This window comes from Miniopterus natalensis, chromosome 9, assembly GCF_054644295.1.
Source record: "Miniopterus natalensis isolate mMinNat1 chromosome 9, mMinNat1.hap1, whole genome shotgun sequence".
Taxonomy (NCBI): domain Eukaryota; kingdom Metazoa; phylum Chordata; class Mammalia; order Chiroptera; family Miniopteridae; genus Miniopterus; species Miniopterus natalensis.
In genome coordinates, this window is record NC_142089.1 from 30519945 (window position 1) to 30538287 (window position 18343).

General features: G+C 49.7%; 1 protein-coding gene across 3 annotated transcripts; it reads right to left on the minus strand.

Annotated features, from left to right (window-relative positions):
• Positions 1-174: 174 nt before the first annotated feature.
• CC2D1B (coiled-coil and C2 domain containing 1B) lies at positions 175-12079 on the minus strand. 3 transcript variants are annotated; one of them, XM_016210859.2, is made up of 24 exons: positions 10960-12079; positions 9690-9834; positions 8598-8701; positions 8075-8230; positions 7526-7651; positions 7221-7380; positions 6854-7041; positions 6625-6700; positions 6429-6539; positions 6216-6346; positions 5907-5979; positions 5536-5663; positions 5035-5143; positions 4777-4949; positions 4191-4316; positions 3550-3608; positions 3356-3472; positions 2997-3070; positions 2799-2857; positions 2522-2573; positions 1983-2082; positions 1734-1824; positions 483-612; positions 175-230 (listed from the first exon to the last, which is right to left on the minus strand). In XM_016210859.2, exons 1-23 carry the CDS (start codon positions 11023-11025, stop codon positions 484-486), a joined length of 2553 nt encoding a protein of 850 aa, XP_016066345.2. In that variant the 5' UTR covers positions 11026-12079; the 3' UTR covers positions 175-230; position 483. The 3 variants fall into 3 exon arrangements, 2 of the variants coding, with proteins under 2 accessions (XP_016066345.2, XP_016066343.2); XM_016210857.2 differs by lacking the exon at positions 175-230 and having other exon boundaries at positions 311-612; XR_015715037.1 differs by lacking the exons at positions 175-230; positions 483-612; positions 1734-1824; positions 1983-2082 and adding an exon at positions 2146-2191 and having other exon boundaries at positions 2522-2857.
• Between the last annotated feature and the right edge of the window lie 6264 nt (positions 12080-18343).

The following is an 18343-nucleotide window of genomic DNA, read 5'->3' on the forward strand; positions in this document are numbered from 1 at the left end:
GAGGCCTGGGAAAGGGCCAGCAACAGGAGACCAGGGCCGTGGTCGGTAATGCACGTATTTAACAGGTCTTTGGTGTTTTTGTAGCAGCATCTGTCTCCCTTAAATACAAAGGCTTCTGTAGGCAGCCAAGCTGGGAAAGTATGCTTGTGCACATGCCGCTGGCCTGACTCCTCTCCCAACGTTGACTGAAGCACAGGTACAAAGCGTAGAAAGTAGGAAGTAAGTCTAAACTGCAGTAAATATACAAATAGAGTTTAGAAAGGATTTCCTGAAAACAAGTAGACCTGGGAAGGTTTAACATCCCTCCCAGGCTCTCCTGAGGATCCTAAGAAACTCAGCCCAAGCCCTACCCAACAGTTTTGCCTCTTGATCATCCTCACAGCTGAGACATTCTTAGGCTTTCTCCCCAGATATGAGTTGAGTACTAGAAGTGTCCCTGTGGGTCCTGGGCAGAGGTTCTGAGGGCCCAGAGAGCTGCCCACCTCATAGGCCCCTAGGCTCCAGGACCAGCCAGTTCTCGGTGACCATCTGTATGTCCTGGCCACTCAAAGGCTCCCGCAGCCTCACCTTCACCTCCAGCTTGCCCCCAGTGGGCTTCCTTCCATCCAGGACCTGTGAGTGAGAACCGCAGAGAGGGAGATGGTAACTGATGGAGGTAGCTCCCTATGCTCACAGGTAAGGAATGAGGAGCTAAAACATCCTGCAGTATCAACATAGGAGTCTCTACAACCCTGGTGGTGGTAGTGGCAGTTTGAGATCTTACAAGAAACTTAAAAGAGTTCCTCTCACTCAGTTTCCCCATGACAACTCCTGGAAGAAATGCTCTGGCTTAAAGGTGCAACCTGAAGACCACTAAGCTCAGACCCTCACTTCATAGATGGCCCAGAGAGTGGATGTTATATTACACAGCCAGTGAGGCAAGGCCATGACTAGAACCCAGGCCAGGGGTTTCTTTCTACCCACATGTTCTTCCCTCCTGGGCAGAGGGGGGACAGCTAGAGTGCAAAGTAGTGAGTGCTGTGAGCTTGAGAAGTCTAACCATCAACAGGCCACACTTAATAACTCCCCAAGAAAGGGAGGGAGGTAGATGCACCATAGTGGGAAAAGCCCCACTTAACGAAGGCATTAGCAAGGGTCTGGGCCACACTCTGCCAAGAACATACCCTTCTCCTCTTTGGACCTTAGTTTCCTTACTTGTTAAAAAGCTTTTAAAGTCACTGCCTACGAAATCTGATGAGTTCATGGAAGCTTAAGGAGCTGTTTGGGGCCAATTCCTTAACACAAACTAGCTTCATTTTGGTAGGTCTCTGATTTTATAATATCTTTTTAACTTTATGTCCAGAGCTTGTTCCATTTCATCAAACTGCCAGAAAATTGCCCCAACCATAACTCTGTTCCGCCCCCAAACCTAGGGGTTTATGTGTGCCAAGTTGATAGCAATGATCCGACCCCTCAAGGGCCTTATAACCACCATCCCTGGAAACTTGAGTGGCCCAGAGTATTGTGAAAAGAATATACCTACTTTCCAAATGGGTGATACTAAAAAAATTTGTCAGATCCTCTGAATCTCTTCATTTGCAAAATGGAAATAGCACCTACTGTACAGCATACTTACAGGTATTTTTAATGAGCACAAAATCCTATAATAGGAACCGATGTTCAATGAATATTGGCTTTTCACTGGCCAAGTCCTCTGGTTTGCCCACCCTACCTCCACAATCTCTGGGTCCTACCTCCAAAATCTCTCTGATCTCACACTCATTCTCCAGCCGTTCCAGTTTCAGGTGGGCTGTGCCGACCAGCTTGTCACTTCTGAAGAAGGATCTGGGGAGCCAAGGGTCAATAAGAGGATTGGACTGGGCAGGGACAGTGGGGATGAATTGGCTGAGCCCAGCACAAGAAAACTATAGCAAGGGCAGCAGCAACAGAAGCCTTTCCTTCCTCCCAGCCTACCTTGGCAGTGTGACTGACAGGGGACTCACCCTTTGTGGAAGATTTCAAACTTGATTCCTTTGCTTTGGATCACCCTCCTGAAGCCCCGGTGGTTTCGGTTGATGTTTAGTTTGAAGAGTTGATCAAATTCTGCAAGAGTGTGAGAAGGGGCTTGGCTCCCAAGAATTTCCTGAGGAGGTGGTAACAGGCCTAGGGGCTCGCCTCCTCTCTGGATCATTCTGCCTGCAATTGAGAGAGACTACCACCAAAGGTGGTAGAGCCTGTAGGTCCTGGCCTTGGAAGTCCACTTGGACAGTTCTTGTATACTTGTCAGATTTACTGAAGTAGGAGGGATGTGGAGTTTGAGTCAGGATTCCTGGATTCAAGTTCCATTTCCACCACCCTTTTGTTTGGAGGCCATAGGCAAGTCCCTTTAACCTCTCCAAGCCTCAGTTTCCCCAGCTACGAGAGGAGTGGTAATAATACCTGCCTTTATCTCCCAAGTTGAGTACCAAGTAAGATAACAGGTCTGGAAACACAAGTGCTGCGCACACAATCAGAGAATGAGGGAAGAGAAAATAGCCCTTACCTGGAGAGTTTGTGTTCTTCACCACAGCTGTTTTGCTTTTTTGAGCCTGGTCCTAAAGCAGTAAGAAGGGAGAAGTCGGGACAGCTTGAAAAAACAAGTCCATAGGACCCAGAACTCTGGGCTCAGTCGGTGTTGAGGGAAGGGACACTTACACCAATAGGCTAAGGATCTTCAAACCCCTCCCTATAGCCAGACCTCCCAGGGACAGGAGAAATTGAGCACAGGGTCCTGAACAGAAGATGGGGTTCAGAGGATCCTACCTCTACCTGAACCTCACCGAGTTAGGGTAGTGGAACTCAAACCGCACAAAAGCATCCAAGTCATCAGGGGTCACCCCTATAAAGGAGAAATGGGGGTCAGAGGGTGTAGTCAGGGGCCCAGCACCTGAGGTGGAGTGGAACCAGTCTTTCTCCGCTGGCTGGGGGTAGTGTGTCTAGGCAAGAGCGTCCTGGAGTAGGGGTGGTCCTAGGGCTACCTGGAGGGGCTGGAAGGTTCATTCCCCGGACAATGATCAGATGCATTTCTGTGCTGTTGAGTTCTGAGAAGATCCTATAGCCAGGAAGCAAGGAGAAAGCCCAAAGTGAAGGCGTGCAGTGGGAAAGGGCCTCTCTTCTGGGGACTGCCTGCCTGCCAGGTGGTGCTCAGGAATAGAGTGGGCACAGGGAGGCAGAGCTTGTCTGGGCTAGGAGCAGCAGGTACAAAGAGCTTGGCCCAGTGCCTAAGGCAGCACCAAGCCTGGGAATTCTTACTAAAGGGGCCTAAGTCCCCAGCGTTGGCTCCCAGCCTCTTGGCTCATCCCTGCATGGAGCCATTGTCTCCTTCGGGCTTTGGTACCTCACAGTCTGGAATGTCTTCAACTTAAAGTGGTGGCTAGGAGGGTCAAGGCCCTGGGCCTGGGCCAGCTGCAGGATCTCAAGCTGCTTCTTGCGGTCCTGAGCAAGCTTCTCAAACCTGATGGACAGGTGCATATATCAGCACGACAGCTCATTTTCTGCTCCCTACCCCACGTGCCCCAGCCCTGCATTTACCGAGTAGTCTCGGCCACATTGCCCTGGTGCATGAACTGCTTGGAGAACAGCAGACACTTCTGAAAACAGAGGCACAGAGTGGGTCTAGGTTGGCTTTGGAGGCCTGACTTCTGAAAGCTCCAACCTTCTCCTATAGTCTTCCCCTCTCCTTCCCCAACACATACCCCGCCCTCCACAAGATCAGTTTCCAAGTCTCGTAAGTTTTTGCTTTTTTCTTTCCTGATAGCCATTCCCCAAAATTCACTTAGCAAACTCCTATTCTTCCTTCAAACCTTAATAGAAACATCACTTGAGAAAGCAGACTTGCTGGCAGTTCAGATTGATACATGCAAATGTACATATATGTATACATTCTTCTATATACATATATGTATCTGTGTCTCCTAACATTTCCTCTGATCTTCGAAGTACTTTCCCCTCCAGTCTGTTGTTTGAACTTCATAACCACCCTGGGATATTAATCATCCCATTTTACAGATGAAAATGTGGTTCAGAGAGGGGAAGTGTCTTGCACAAGGTCCAACAGCCAGTAAGTGGAAGAGCTAGAATTTGAAACCAGGCCTATCTGGTCTGAACCCCATGCCTTTCCCCACAGGGAGGCTGTGGGCACTGAAGGGAGGAGAGACAAGCAGTCAACTGACCTCATGTTGCTCCAGAAGCATTTTCTGTAGCTGGGAGTACACCTCCTCTGCCTTCTGGGAGAGGCGCAGGTCTTCATGGTGAATGAGGATGAAGTCACCCTCTTCATCCATCAAAGGTGAAGGCACCTGCCAAGGTCACAAGGCCCCTCAGGGACCCCAAGAGTCAGATTATCCCCTTACTAAGCCTAACAAATGCAGGAATCCAAACTGAGTGTTTCTCCAACTTCTGACCACCAGTGATGGGAACTCATTGCCTCCCGTTCTACCCCAGGCTGCCGCAACACTCTGCCTCCCACAGGCCTTGCCCAGCCTTGTCATCTGACCACAGGCAGCCCACCTGGCTTTCCCAGTCTCTCTTGGGGCCATGGGGTAGAGAGAGGCATAAACAAAAGGCTCCTTTCAAGCAGTCACCACATCCTATCCAAGTCCTACCTCTCAGGTTGGCCTGAGGACATCTCAGGGAAGGTATGACTGATGGCAATGGACAGTGGCATCCAAGCAGCTGCCTTGTTCACAGCCCTGCTGTGAAGCCTGCCACCCGCCTCTTCTGCCTGAGAAGTCCTCCTCCCCAGCCACAAGGCCTCACCTTAGAGAAGTCCACAGGTTGGCCGGCTCGGACCTGGAGGATCTGAGCCTCGAGGCATTTGGCCAGCCGCAGATGAGCTTTGGCCTGTTCCAGGTCCTGGCCACGCTTGGCCTGCAGCGCTGCCCGTTGGTACTGCAGTTTGCGTGCCTCTAGCAGTGCCAGCTGCTCCCGCACTGAAGGGAGAGTGACACTGGTTAGAGCCATGCCTGGCCCTCACTAGAGGCTTCAGCCCCTCTGTCCCTCTTCTCCCCAACTCACCAGAGGGACTCAATGACTCCTTAGAACTCGAGGCCTTGGGCTCAGGCAGGGGCCGGGAGGAAGATACCAGAGGCTTCTTAGATACTGGGGCCTGGGCTGGAGACTCATCCTGCAGGTGCCCAGGAGGATGTCACAGGGGATCTGTTCCCCACCTGGCTGAGGCAGCCCCCAGACTTGAACTCTCTTCCTAACACTGCACTAACTTGCTGTGTGAACTGAGATGAATGGCCTCACCTTGTGGGTCCTAGCGAACTTCAGAAGCTCTGAGCTAACCTTCCCAACAGCAGGGTACTGGGGACAGAACATGGGCTCTGGAGTCAGAAAGACCTTGATTTGAATCTAATCCTGATAACACCTATAGGGGTGTCCTTGGCCAAGCTTTTTCTCTGTAACATGGAAGAAAGAATAGCCACTTCGCTGGGCTTGTTAGTATGGACAACAGGGCTAGGTTTACCCTTCACCTGCCCCCCAACACCTGGAGTCTTGGGCCCTCAGCCAAACCTCATCCTCATCTTCCTCTGCTGGGGCTGCTTCCTCAGAGACCAGTTTCTGGGCAGCTGCTAAAGTAGCTGCCACTGCATCCTCCTCAGTGCCTGTGATGGGCTCCAGACCAGGGATGGGGGGGAATCCTGTGGGGGGGAGAGCTAAGTGAGGGGAAGGGTGGCCTCAGGGAAACACTGGGCTGCTGGGGGTCTTGGTTGGGTCTTCCTGGGCAGGGCTGGGGTGGCTCCCACAGAGACAGCTACCTGAGGAATCATTCCCCCCCCCCCCCCCCCCCCACTCCGAGACTTCATATAAGGACCACGTGCTAACCGATTGCGCCACTGGAGCTCCCGAGACTTCATAATGACCCTCCGCCAAGCACCACTCACCTGGAGGAACAGGCAACTCAGCAAAATCAACTCTGCGTCCTGCTCGGTGTGCTCGAATGGCATCTTGATATTGCTAGAAGGGAAGGGAGAGAGCGGCCTATTATGGGCAGCAGTCTACAGGCTCCACACAGGGAGAGATGGAGAGGAAGACTGAAAGCAGCCCCAGGAGGAAAAAGAGACCCTGAGGCACCCAGAGCTTGAGATAGATGGAAACTCAACGACCAGGGCTAGTGCAGGGACAGCCAGCCAGAGAGCAGCCAGCCAGAGAGTGGCTGACACATGCAGGGGGTTTCATGGCTGCGGACCCACCTTGGCAATGCGCTCATGCATCCTGGCCTTTCGCTCATCCCCACTGCCCCGGGCCTGGATGCCTGCCTCTCGGTACTTATTCAGCCTCTGCTGCAGGGCGTCCAACACCGTCTGAGGCTCAGTATGGACCACTTGAGAGGAGGAAGGAAATAGCATCAGCTCTGCCTACCTCTTCCTAGGTCCCCACTCCATAGTCCCACCATCCCGCCCTACCTGGAGTTGCCGGGGTGTCAGGGGCCATCACTGGGTACACTTGCTCCACTCCTGGGGGTACAACTGCGGGTGCTGTGAGGGCCTTAGAAGCCTGTGGGAGGGGCTTCAGGTCTGGGGGACCCAAAGCAGAAGTGTAGGTGGGGGTGCCTAGACAGTCCCAGCCTGAGCAAGTTCCCTCTACCATCCCCATACTGACCCTCAGGTGCCGGGGGCATGGCACTCAGGTCCACAGGCTGCCCCTTCTCCAAGGCATCCAGGACGGCACCAAATCTCTGCAGAGTAAGAAAAGCAGGTGCAGGTGTAGGCATAAGCCATGGAGTCCCCCAAAGCCTGGGGTAAAAAAACTCCCCCTCAGGCCAGTCTCACTCAAGCCGTCTAGCTGTGTGACCTTGAGCAGGCCACTACCCTCAACACATATGTCATACCTTCCCAATCCTCATGAGATCTCGGGCACGGTCGAGATCTCCAGCCCGCTTGGCATTCAGGGCAGCCACTTTGTACTCTCTCTGTCGGGCCAACAACAAGGCCCGTGGGTCTGGGTCTGGGTCTGAATCAGGCAGGGCAGAAATGCCAGGGCTGCCCAAGAGGCTTGTCTCAGGCTGGGAAGGGTTATCTATGGAGAAACAAAAAGCCCGAGAGGGAGCATCAGGGTCAAAGAGGAAGGTGTACGCCTTGGGTTCCCAGTGCCAACAGGAAAGCTGTGACTAATGGCAATGGTCAGTGTGAGGATGGGGAAGCAGACCATAGGCCCTGACCTGGGAACTAGAACAGGATTTTTGCATCTCCAGATACCTGGCAACATGGTGGCGGGAGCAGGGGGATCTGCTTTAGGGCTTCTGTTGGTTGTTTCCTGGGGGGCCAGGGACTTCTTGCCCAAGGCCACTGGAGGTGGGATCTCATCCTCATTGATCTTCCTGCCTTTCCTCACAGCAGCCAGCTGGGACTCTAGGGTCTAAGGGAGAGAACCAGAAACCCAGTTGGCCCTCTTGGACTGGGCCCTGCTTAAAGACAGGCCAGAGATCCTCCACCTCCACAAGGCCAGTGGGGAGGCCCCTGCTGCCCTCAGCCCCACTCCTCCCTAGCTGGGCCTAACCTACCTTTAGACCACGCTCACAGCGCCTGGTTTTGGCTGCTTCACCTGCCTCCTTGGCGCTGGCCACAGCCTCCCGGTAATTGTGGATCCGATCTTCCAGCAGAGCCTGTAGCCCCTGAGGCCCTCCAGCCTGTAGATACTCCAGTTCAGGGCCTGGCCACTCCAGGGCCAGCTAGGCCCTAGCTGCTCCCTCCCTGCACGGAAGCTGCCCCAGAAAAAGGAGCTCTTGGACTCAAGGAGAAGGACGAGCCTAAAAGCCTCAAGGAGAAGGCAAAGACTTATTGGAGAGGCCAGAGGCCATATGAGAGGCAAACACAGAGGCCCAGACAATCTGTGGATGGCTGTAGGGGGTGGTCTGAGAGAACAGAGAGGCCTTTGAGGCCAGCCAGGCACCAAAGAGTTTTTCGTGCTCAGTCACTGCTTAAGCAGCTGCACTGTTGGAGGAGGGCCCTGGAAAGGATTACTGCTGCCTTCCTATGCAAGCCACACTAATGCACGTTACATAGGGGCACGCTGGGGTATCAAAGGCACACGGGATCCCTTCACAACCTACCTGAACTGCTGGAGCTGAGGCTGTCAGAAGAGCTGTCTGCACTGGAGGTTCAATGTTCTTCTGTCCCTTCTCCTCAGAGCTACCCGGGATGGCTGTCTCATCGCCATCCAGGGATCCAGCTTCCTCATCTGCACCCAGGACCTCTTGCAGCTCAGTCTGGGGAGACACAAGTTCCAGAAGCTTGGGAGCCTCATGGCCATACCCATGATAGGACCTGAAAATAAAGAACCCTCTTTCCCGGCAGTACTTCCCAATGTCAGTCACTTCCTGAAAGTCTCCTTTCCCAAAACACTGCTTTAATCAGACTAAAGACAGCCTTGAAAACAGTGAAGACCACATATCTGAGAATCCCCAAGTATAAAGTGCAGACCAGGTATCAAAGAAAACTAGTCTCACACTGTATAGTCAGGAAACAGACCCAAGACAGGCCGGACAGTCTCACAACATCAGAGCACACGGACAACCCCCAGGCCGCCTCTGCAGGTCTGACCAGAGCCCGCAGACACCAGCCTGGCAGACGCACCAGCAGGTCTGTATCCTCCTCCAGCCCTTCTTCCTCCTCCTCCTCCTCCTCATCCCGCATACAGTCCGCAGCCAACTTCTCGATGTGGGCCATGGGTAAGGGGGCTGGGGAAACACAGAGGGCCAGGGCCTCAGAAAAGGCCCATGAAGAGTAAAGGAGAGCCTTCAATGCACTGTACGTTTCTACACCCAGGTAGAAATCCTGCCCTTTCACAGTCAAAGTCCCACCTGGAAAACTCCTGCTCTTCCTTTATGATTCAGCTCAAAAGACCCTCAGAAGGGAAACATTCCTGGAACCTCTAAAAGGCAGCAAGCTGCTCCCTTCTCAGCATTTTTGCTATAGTTCTTCATAGACATATTCATCCTTCCCTCCTAACTACACCTTTCACCTATGTAAAGACTTTTAACATCCAGTTGAGCTTCGCAACAATTCTGAAAGATAGGTCATACATATTATCCCCACTTTATGAGTACATTGAGAACTACCAATATTGATTTTCCTAATATTGCAATCCTATTAAGTAGCAGAGCCACAATTCAAACCCAGGCTTGTCTAACCTCAGGGGTTTGGAATCAGAGAAAATGGAGAACCCTGAGCTGAGGATAGTGGTTCTCCTGCTATCCTCAGCTCAGGGGTACATGGGATTGCGGGGAGGTTCTCTCTGCGGGTTTCTGGTCAGAAGAGAGGAAAACTGAGATCCCCTGACCCTCCCAGACTTCAGGTCTCTGTCATCTTCCAGGCTAGGGAGGAAGAATTCACTTATTCATTCATTGGACATATTAATGCCCAATTCAGTTGGTGCAGAGCCCATACTTTATACCAGGCCCTGGCCAGGGCTAAGGATAGAGACCCGAGGCAGTCAGAGAATCAGACTGCTGATTGTCCACAATGAAGAAGGGGCAGTCCAGGGAAGGAGTGAGCGCCCCATCACACAGGTGTGTGAGAAGGGCAAGAGGGCCTCTTGGTGGGAGTGCTGCAGAAGGCACGTGGATATCAGAAGGACCAGGTGATTTGGCTAGATGCTACAGCTGTGAGGAAAGGGCCTCTTCACCACCTGTCTGAGCCCATCTGATCTCAGCACCAAAAACTTACCCTGTCCCTTGGGTGCTGGTTTCCTGCCTGTGGTCCCTGCTTCCCCAGTGAGGGCCAGCAGCTCAGCCTCCAGGTCTTCATCATCTTCAGTCTCCTCCATCCCCAGCAGCATGTCCTCAGGGCTGAACTCCACAAAGAGCCCCAGCTGAGAGCAGAGGTGGTTTCTTAGGAACCACACAATGGGGCAGAGGGTGTAGCCCAGAGCCAGTCTCCTAAAGGTCAGTGGCTCCTTCACTGTCTGAGCCCAATGTGCAGAAAGGGAAACTGAGGCCTGCAATACTACTCTTTAGGACACTCCCTGGTAACTCTATAAAGAACCCAGTAAGACTACACCACCACCACTATTACTCACAATGATAATAGCACTGTACTTACTTAGCACTCTACATGATTACCTTAGTTAATTCGCACAATCCTGTGGGGTAGGTCCTATTTTTTTTTAATTATAAGACACACATAACATGAAAATTATCATCTTAACCATTGTTAAGTGTACAGTTCAGTGGCATTAAGTACATCACACTGTTGTGCTACTATCACCATTCATTTCCAGAACTATTTTCATCTTGCAAAACAAACTCTGTACCCATTAAACACCAACTCCCCAGCCACATTCTACTTTCTGTCCCTATGAATCTGACTACTCTAAAGGTAGGTCCTATTTATATCTCCATGTTCAGATGATACTGAGACAACTTTGCTAAGTGGCAGAGCTAGAATTTAAAATAAGGTCATGTGACTTGACCCTTTATCCCAGCACCTCCCGTACCTGCCTCTTTTAAGACAATAAAAATGAACGAAGAAGTCTAAGTACTTGAGCCCAGAATAAATAAACAGGGAAGCTTAGAGAACAGACCCCCTAAGGCTACAAAGTTCTCCCAGTGGAGTGAGCCCTCAAGCCCTGGCATCCATGGCTGGCAGCAGAGTTGTGGCCCTGAGAAACTCATGAGAGTGCTGAGGCCCCATCAGCACACCCTAAACTTTGGTGGTTCCTGAATCCTCCAGATCACTCATATGCAGGTGGCCATGGCAGGAGGGTTCCTAGGCTGAAATACAGGAGAGCTCAGGCTCATCTCTGGCGCGTGCGTGCGTGCGTGCGTGCGTGTGTGTGTGGAAGGGGCCCGTCAGTGTCTCTAAGGGCTCTGCCAACTCCAGGAAGCACTGCTCCAAGTCTCTGGACTAATGCGGATATTATACAGGTGGCCCAGTTTGCCCACACTGTTTAGGAACCCCCACCCTGGCTCAGGGATGAAGAAAGCTATATACATACCTGCTTGGCAGCTGCCACACCCTGACCACTGGCCTGAGGGCCCTTCCGAGGTCTTGGCCCTGGCATCTTGGCAGCCTAGATACATGCAAGAGACTCAGACTGGAGCAGCCATACAAGTCCCTTTCCCAAAGGTGCTACCTTGGTAAGGTGTGGCTGGTAAACTCTCAATTCAGAGAAAATAGGCAATACTTAAGACCACAGGATGAAATATGAACATTGGAAGTATAGCACTGCAACATGGGAGATAGAAGGGATGAGAACCACCTGTTAATGAGCTTAAGTGGGGAGTGTGGACACACAATAAAAAGTTACTGAACTGACAAATCTGGTTTAAACCCAAGAGGCTGAGTGGGGAGGAGCGTAGGAACACCAATTCAGGGGAGTAACTCTAGGCAAGGGGTGGGTGGGTACAAGGCGGGGTAGGATTCAGGAAGGCTCTAAAGCTGTGCTGTCAAATACAGTAGCCATATGTGGCTATTTACATTTAAATTCATTTAAATTAAAAATTCAGTTCCTCAGTTATTGGCTGCCATTGGCCAGCAAAAATACCGAACATTCTCATCACAAAAATTTCTGGACAGTTCTGCTCTAGAGAAACCTGACTAAGCACTGATTCAGAGATCTCACAATCACTCTTAGGACCTACTATGTGTCAGACCCTGTACTGTGCACTGGGAGAGCACGAATGAAACTGACGTGTTCTCAGCCCTCAAAGAACATTTACATAGTGGAGATAGTCTCAAAAATGACAAAAACAATAGGAGCTGCTCCAGGTGCGGCCCCTTATTCAGAACCGAGAAAAGGCTTCTTGGAGAAAATGATGCCTGTGCTGAGTCATGTAGAAGTTGGGAAAAAAGATTCCAAACAGAGGGAACAACTTGATAATTCTGAGGTGAGAAAGAGTTTGACCTGCACAAGGAAACTGAAGACCTGGGATTACTGAGCATAAAGTGTGAGGCAGGAAATGGTACAAGGGAAGCTGAAGATGTGCGCAAGGGCCAATATAAAAACACCTTTAAACCTTAAAGGGATTTGGGCGTTATCCTAAAGGCAATGGACGTGACAGATCAGGTCGGCGATTCAGAAACATCCGTCTTCCTGCAGAAGGGAAGGAGGCAGCAGGGAGGGCGGAGGCTGCAAGCCGTCCCCCGTTGCAACGGTCCCGGCAAAAGGGGCGCGCTGCAGGGGCGTGGCGGTGGCGAGAACGGGTTGGAGCCGAGAGTTAGGGGCAAATCAACAGGGCTCCGAGGTTAACTGGACGTGGGCGCACGGGAGGGGGCGCTCAGGGTGACTTCAGGAGTCAGATTTCAGTGGCTTGGCTGAATGGCGGGCCGGGCACTGAGCGGGCTCAGGGAAATTCAGACGAGGTCAATCAGACACGCCAAGTATGCGGGGCGGAGGGCACCAGGATGGGGGCATCCGCGCTAGACCCTGGCCCGGGCTCAGCAAGAGAGGAGAACAGCCGAGTGCTCAGAAGAGGCGAAGCCGGGGGACCCCATTCCTCGCGGCAGGACGCCTCCCTGCCCCGCCCCAGCTGACTCGACCTCCCCCGCCGGGGAGCGGGTACGCGGCATACCTCGCGGCGAATCCGGAACAACCCGGCCTACTCTCGCCCGGCACCGCCCGGGACTCCCGTGGCCACCGGGCGGCCTCGGCAGCCGCGACCGGAAGCTCCCCCACGGAGACTGCTCGGGCCCTCACACGTGACTCCACGCCCCTGCGGCGCGCAATACGCATGCGCAAGGCGAAGAGGGTGTGGCGCCCCAACAGGTGACTCGGAGGGTGGAGTTCTGAGCGCGCTCGCGGCTCCGGGCTGGTTTTGAGGGCAGGAGGGCGGCTCCCGGGTGTCCAGCGGCTTGCGCAAACGCAGTAGGTGCGTCATCTGCCCTTGCCCAATTACAACCTCCCCGCCAGGTTTCCTCCCTTAGTCCCAGGTTCCAGGGCGCGCGGTTGGCCTCACCTCCTCGCCCCGCCCCTCTTGGCGTGGGGGCGGGACTGGCGCAGACCCCCCCAAAGCGCAGGGAGGGACTTCTCAGCTGGACGCCTCCTTAGCCCGGGTCCTTTAGGCGACGCCTGGGAAATGGAGGGGCGGGGGTACCATAATTTTTAACCATTTCGTAGCCGAATGTACTGTTTCCAATCAGAAAGTGGGTTAAATATTTAAGATATGACAGGCAGTAGGTGCTCACTGCACCTGTTAATGAAGTAACTTCAGATAGTTGAAAACCAAGTTCTTACTCCCCTACCCTGCAGGGCAATGAAATGGGGGGTAGTAAGAGGCGTTAAAGAGAACCTTCCATCTAAAACAAACCTTGCAACTCACTCCTGCCTATCTCAACTTACAAATTATTCTTGTTTTGTAGTTAGCAAGTGGAAGAATCTGCCAGTTGCCTCGGACAAAAAGCTTTTCCATCTCCTACTGCTTTGGGGTGGTTGCCCAAAGAGACTGACCTTAGCACTGTAAAATTTAAGTTTCACTCCCATTTTTTTCTCATTAAATATAATGAAATATTTAATATATACCGAAAGATATACAATATTTCACATTCTCAGGCTCCATGGTTCTCTAAGTTATCTCCGTGTCTACACTAGTCTCTAAAGCAATGCATGGTAGGTACGGAGTAGGCACTCAAAAAAATAGTTCCTATTACTGGTGTGAATTAACATGAGCAGTAACCACAAGTTTAAGAAAAAACAGCACATTAATACAGTTGAAGCCACCCATACACCCATCATGTTGCAAGCCTTTCCTAAAGAGCTACCTAATCCTGAGTTTATTCTTCTTGAGCATTTCTATGTATGTATATGCCTTAAATAATCCATCTTTTTGCAAGCTTTAACATTATCATTGACATCACTTCATATATTCTTCAGCCTCTTTGCTCAAGACTATTTGTAAGCTTCATCCACGTTGATACTTAAAATTTATCCTATTTTTCATTTCTGTATGGTATTTCATAGTATGAAAATTCACTTTTCCAATGGCTTGCCATTATAGTACTATGAACATTCTCTTTTTTAATGTTTTTAAAAAATATTTTTAAAATTTTTATTGATTTAAGAGACAGGAAGGGAAAGAGATAGGAACATCAATGACAGAGTCATTGATTGATTGCCTCCTGCACAGCCCCTACTGGGGATCGAGCTGGCAACCAGGCATGCACCCTGACTGGGGAATCGAACCTGAGATCTTCTGGATCATAGGTCAATGCTCAACCACTGAGCCATGCCAGCCAGGCAGTACTGTGAACATTCTTGTATACAACTCCTAAGATACACGTGTTTTTCTAGGGTATATACTTAGGAGTGGAATTGCTGAGTCATAGGATTTCTGCATTTTCCAGACTAAACACCAAATTATCTATAAAGTGTTTGCTCCAGTTTATACTCCCATCAGTGGGGCATTTGGGTTCTAATTGTTCCATATCACCATTGAAAAGTTTTCTAATAGATGTGAAAGGGTTTTGACTTGCAGACCTCTTTTACTATGTTTCCAATTTGTTGGTCATTCCTTTTTCTTAGTTTGTGGATAATTTATTTACCCATTTTTCCTTTTTAAAAATTGTGTAATTCTTTTTAAAAATTTTTTGATTTGTGTAATTCTTTAAAATATTCTGATACTGATCCTCAGTCAATTATATTCAGTTATAAATATGTGTATATACAAAAAAAGTGTATATACATACCTATGCCTTTTTTCTAAACTATAAGAATTAGTTTGATATTTCATCATGATTCTAAGAACATAGACATTCTCCTATACAATTTATCACTCACAAAGGTTAACATTTATATAATACTATTAACTATTTTGACTGTAGTCCACAATGTATATAATTATTTGCATCTCTTTTATTTATTTATTTAGAATCCTCACCCGAGGATTATTTTTTCCATTGCTTTTCAGAGAGAGTGGAAGGGAGAGAGAAAGAGAGAGGAACATCTATGTGAGAGAGACACATTGATTGGTTGCCTCCTACACGCACCGACTGGGGCCAGGGATCGAGCCTGCAACTGAGTTATGTGCCCTTGGCCAGAATCGAACCCAGGACCCTTCAGTCTGAGGGCCGATGACCTAACCACTGAGCCAAGCCAGCTAGGGCTTATTTGCATCTCTTAAATACACAACCCAATCAAGATTCATAGTACAGTTAGCTTGAATTTCTCTATTTTCCTTAAATTTAGAATAGTTCTTCCATTTTGTTTTTGCCTTTTGTGATATTGACATTTTTGAAAAGGAACAGTTGCTTTGTGGAATATTTTCCCCTCAATTTTGATTTAGCCCATAATTTTCTCATCAATAGATTCAGGTCAAACATTTCTGGCAAGACTGTTATTACATGGGTGATGTGTGTTTCTCATAAGGAGGCTTTAGATGTCAGTTTGTCCCATTGTTGGTTTCCAAATAAATATTAGAATTAACTTGCAAAGTTATACAGAAAACCCTGCCAAGATTTTGATTGGAACTTATTTCTATTTAGAGATTAATTACATCTCTTTATTAGCTTTATTTCTAGGTACCTTATATTTTCTGTTCCATCTAAGTCTTTTTCATGTAAAAACTTGTTTTTATGATATATAGTATCTTTTAAAAATTTATATTTTCTAGCTATTTGTTGCTAGGGATTCTTTATCACTGATAGTCCAGCATTTCTTTTTTATAAACTAAGTTTGTTTTATTCACATTGTTCAAAAGTTAAAAGATACAGAATAACATACAGTGAAAGTCTTTTTCTAACTCCTGATCATAGCTATCCATTTCTTTCCCAGAGGCACCAAATATAACCAATTTCTTACATATTCTCCCCACACTTATATCAATATAAGTAATTATATGCAGATATTTATGTACATGGTATGTTACCATTAAGTAAATGGCAGGGCTACTAACAGAAATAAAAGAGAAACAAGATGGCGGTGTAGGTAACAGCTGCACCCGCTGCCTCCCACAACCACATCAAAATTACAACTAAAATACAGAGCCACCATCACCCAGAACCTCTTGAAATCTGGCTGCACAGAAGCCCCACAACCAGGGAACTGAAGAAGCACCGAGACCGCTAGGAGGGGGCGCAGACGCGGGCGGATCGGGGCTGAATTCCGGAGACGTGGCCGCCGGCCCACACCCGGTGCCACAGGTTAAACCCAGGAGGACATCTCCTCAAGGGAGGTTTCCCGGAGGAGGGAGGGGGCCCAGCCCCACATCGGGCTCCCAACCCAGGGCTCCATGGCCAGGAAGAGAAATCCCCACAACTTCGGGCTCTGAAACCAGAGGGGACTGTCTCTGAGGGTCGCAGAGGCTGAGGGAGCCTCTTAAAGGGCCCGCGCATGGACTCACTTGGACGCACACCCTCTGAGCCCAGCGCCGGGCAGCAGCTTAAAATGAGCCTGGGACACTCGGGGAGGAACTAAGCTGCTTGGAATCAGGGCGAGAGGTGGAGTCGCAGCTTTCTCCCAGACAGAAGAGCTGGCAGAGCCCACTGCTCCTTTGGCGAGCCCTCCCTGCACACAGCTGGCAGGCAGGCGCCATATTTGAATCGCCAGCACCTGACTCGCACCTTTGGCCCCGCCCATGATTCCCAGAGGCCCCGCCCCTCCCTACCTGCAAGCTCAGCCAGGCCGTTTCCAGTGGCTTTTCTGTGCAAGTGGCCTCTCAAGCCTTACGCTTAGGACTTTTCTAAAATCTCTCAAACAAGCAGCAGCGGGCCCCACATGGCTTGATAGTGGCCCCAGGCCTGGCACTAGCGGCAGCTGCACTGGCTCATAGCTTGGCCTCTCTTGGACAACACCAACCCCAGCACAAGTAGCAGCCAACTACAGTTTGCTGTGTAGCTCATGCTGGGTGGCCCTGGGCAAGGTACTTGCAGAGGCTGGCTCTGCACCTCCCAGGAGGCCCCAGAGACAGTGCACTTGGTGGTCAGACTTGACCACGCTGGATTATAGCCCTACCACATCCATGAGTGACACTCAAGGGGCACACTTGGTGAACACCAAAGCTCCACTGAAGTAAATCCTGCTCCATAGGGGTGTCTCCAGCACTGCAGCTTTTTGGCTGTAGTTGCAGCTGGTCCTCACAGCTGATTGGCCGGGGGGTCGATTCCTCCCAGTGACGACAACTGCAACCAAGGCTCAACTACAACAGGAGAGTGCACACAGCCCACACAGGGGAGCACCTGGAAGGCCCAGCTCAGTTGACTGGGGAAGCTGAGCCACTGGACCCTACAGGACACCTACTACACAAAGCCACTCTACCAATTCCAGGAGACATAGCAGCTCTACCTAAAACATAGAAACAAACACCAGGAAGCAGCCAAAATGTGGAGGCAAAGAAACATATCACAAAGGAAAAAACAGAAGAAATCTCTAGAAAAGGAACTAAATGAAATGGAACCAAGCAAGCTAACAGATACAGAGTTCAGAATTTTGGTTATAAGGATGGTCAAGGATATTAGTAAGACTATTAAGAAAACAAGTGAGACCATCGATGACATAAGTACCAATCAGAAATGAAGGCTACACAAACTGAAATGAAGAATAATTTACAGAGAATCAACAGTAGAGTAGAGGACACTGAGAATCAAATCAGCATTTTGGAACATGAAACAAAAAAACCCAAACAGAAGAGCAAAAAGAAAAAAGAATCCAGAAATACGAAGACAGTATTAGGAGCCTCTGGGACAACTTCAAGGGACCCAACATTCATATTATTGGGGTGCCAGTAGGAGAAGAGAGCAAGAAATTGAAAACCTATTTGAAAAAATAATTACAGAAAACTTCCCCTACCTGAGGAAAGAAATAGACTTACAAGTCCAGGACGCACAGAGAGTCCCAAACAAGAGGAACCCAAAGAGGCCCACACCAAGACACATCATAATTAAAATGCCAAAGGTTAAAGACAAAGAGAGAATCTTAAAAGATGCAAGAGAAAAGCAATTAGTTACCTACAAGGGAGCACCCATACGACTGTCAGCTGATTTCTCAACAGAAACCTTGCAGGCCAGAAGGGAGTGGCAAGAAATATTCAAAGTGATGAAAAACATGGAACTACAACCAAGATTGCTCTACCCAGCAAAGCTATCATTTAGAATATAAGGTCAGATAAAGAGCTTCACAGATAAGAAAAAGCTAAAGGAGTTCATCACCACCAGACCAGCACTACAGGAAAAGGGTCTTCTTTAAGAAGCTAATGAACAAAAGAATCTGGCAAACTAAATAGACCCAGAGACATTGACGCATGCAATAGAGGATCATATTTCAGAGGAAAGAGGGAAGGGGGGTGGAGGGTGGGAAGAGATTAACCAAAGAAGTTATATGCATATATGCATAACCCATGGATACAGTCAATAACGGGGTGAAGGCCTGTGGAGGGAGTGGGAGCGAAGTG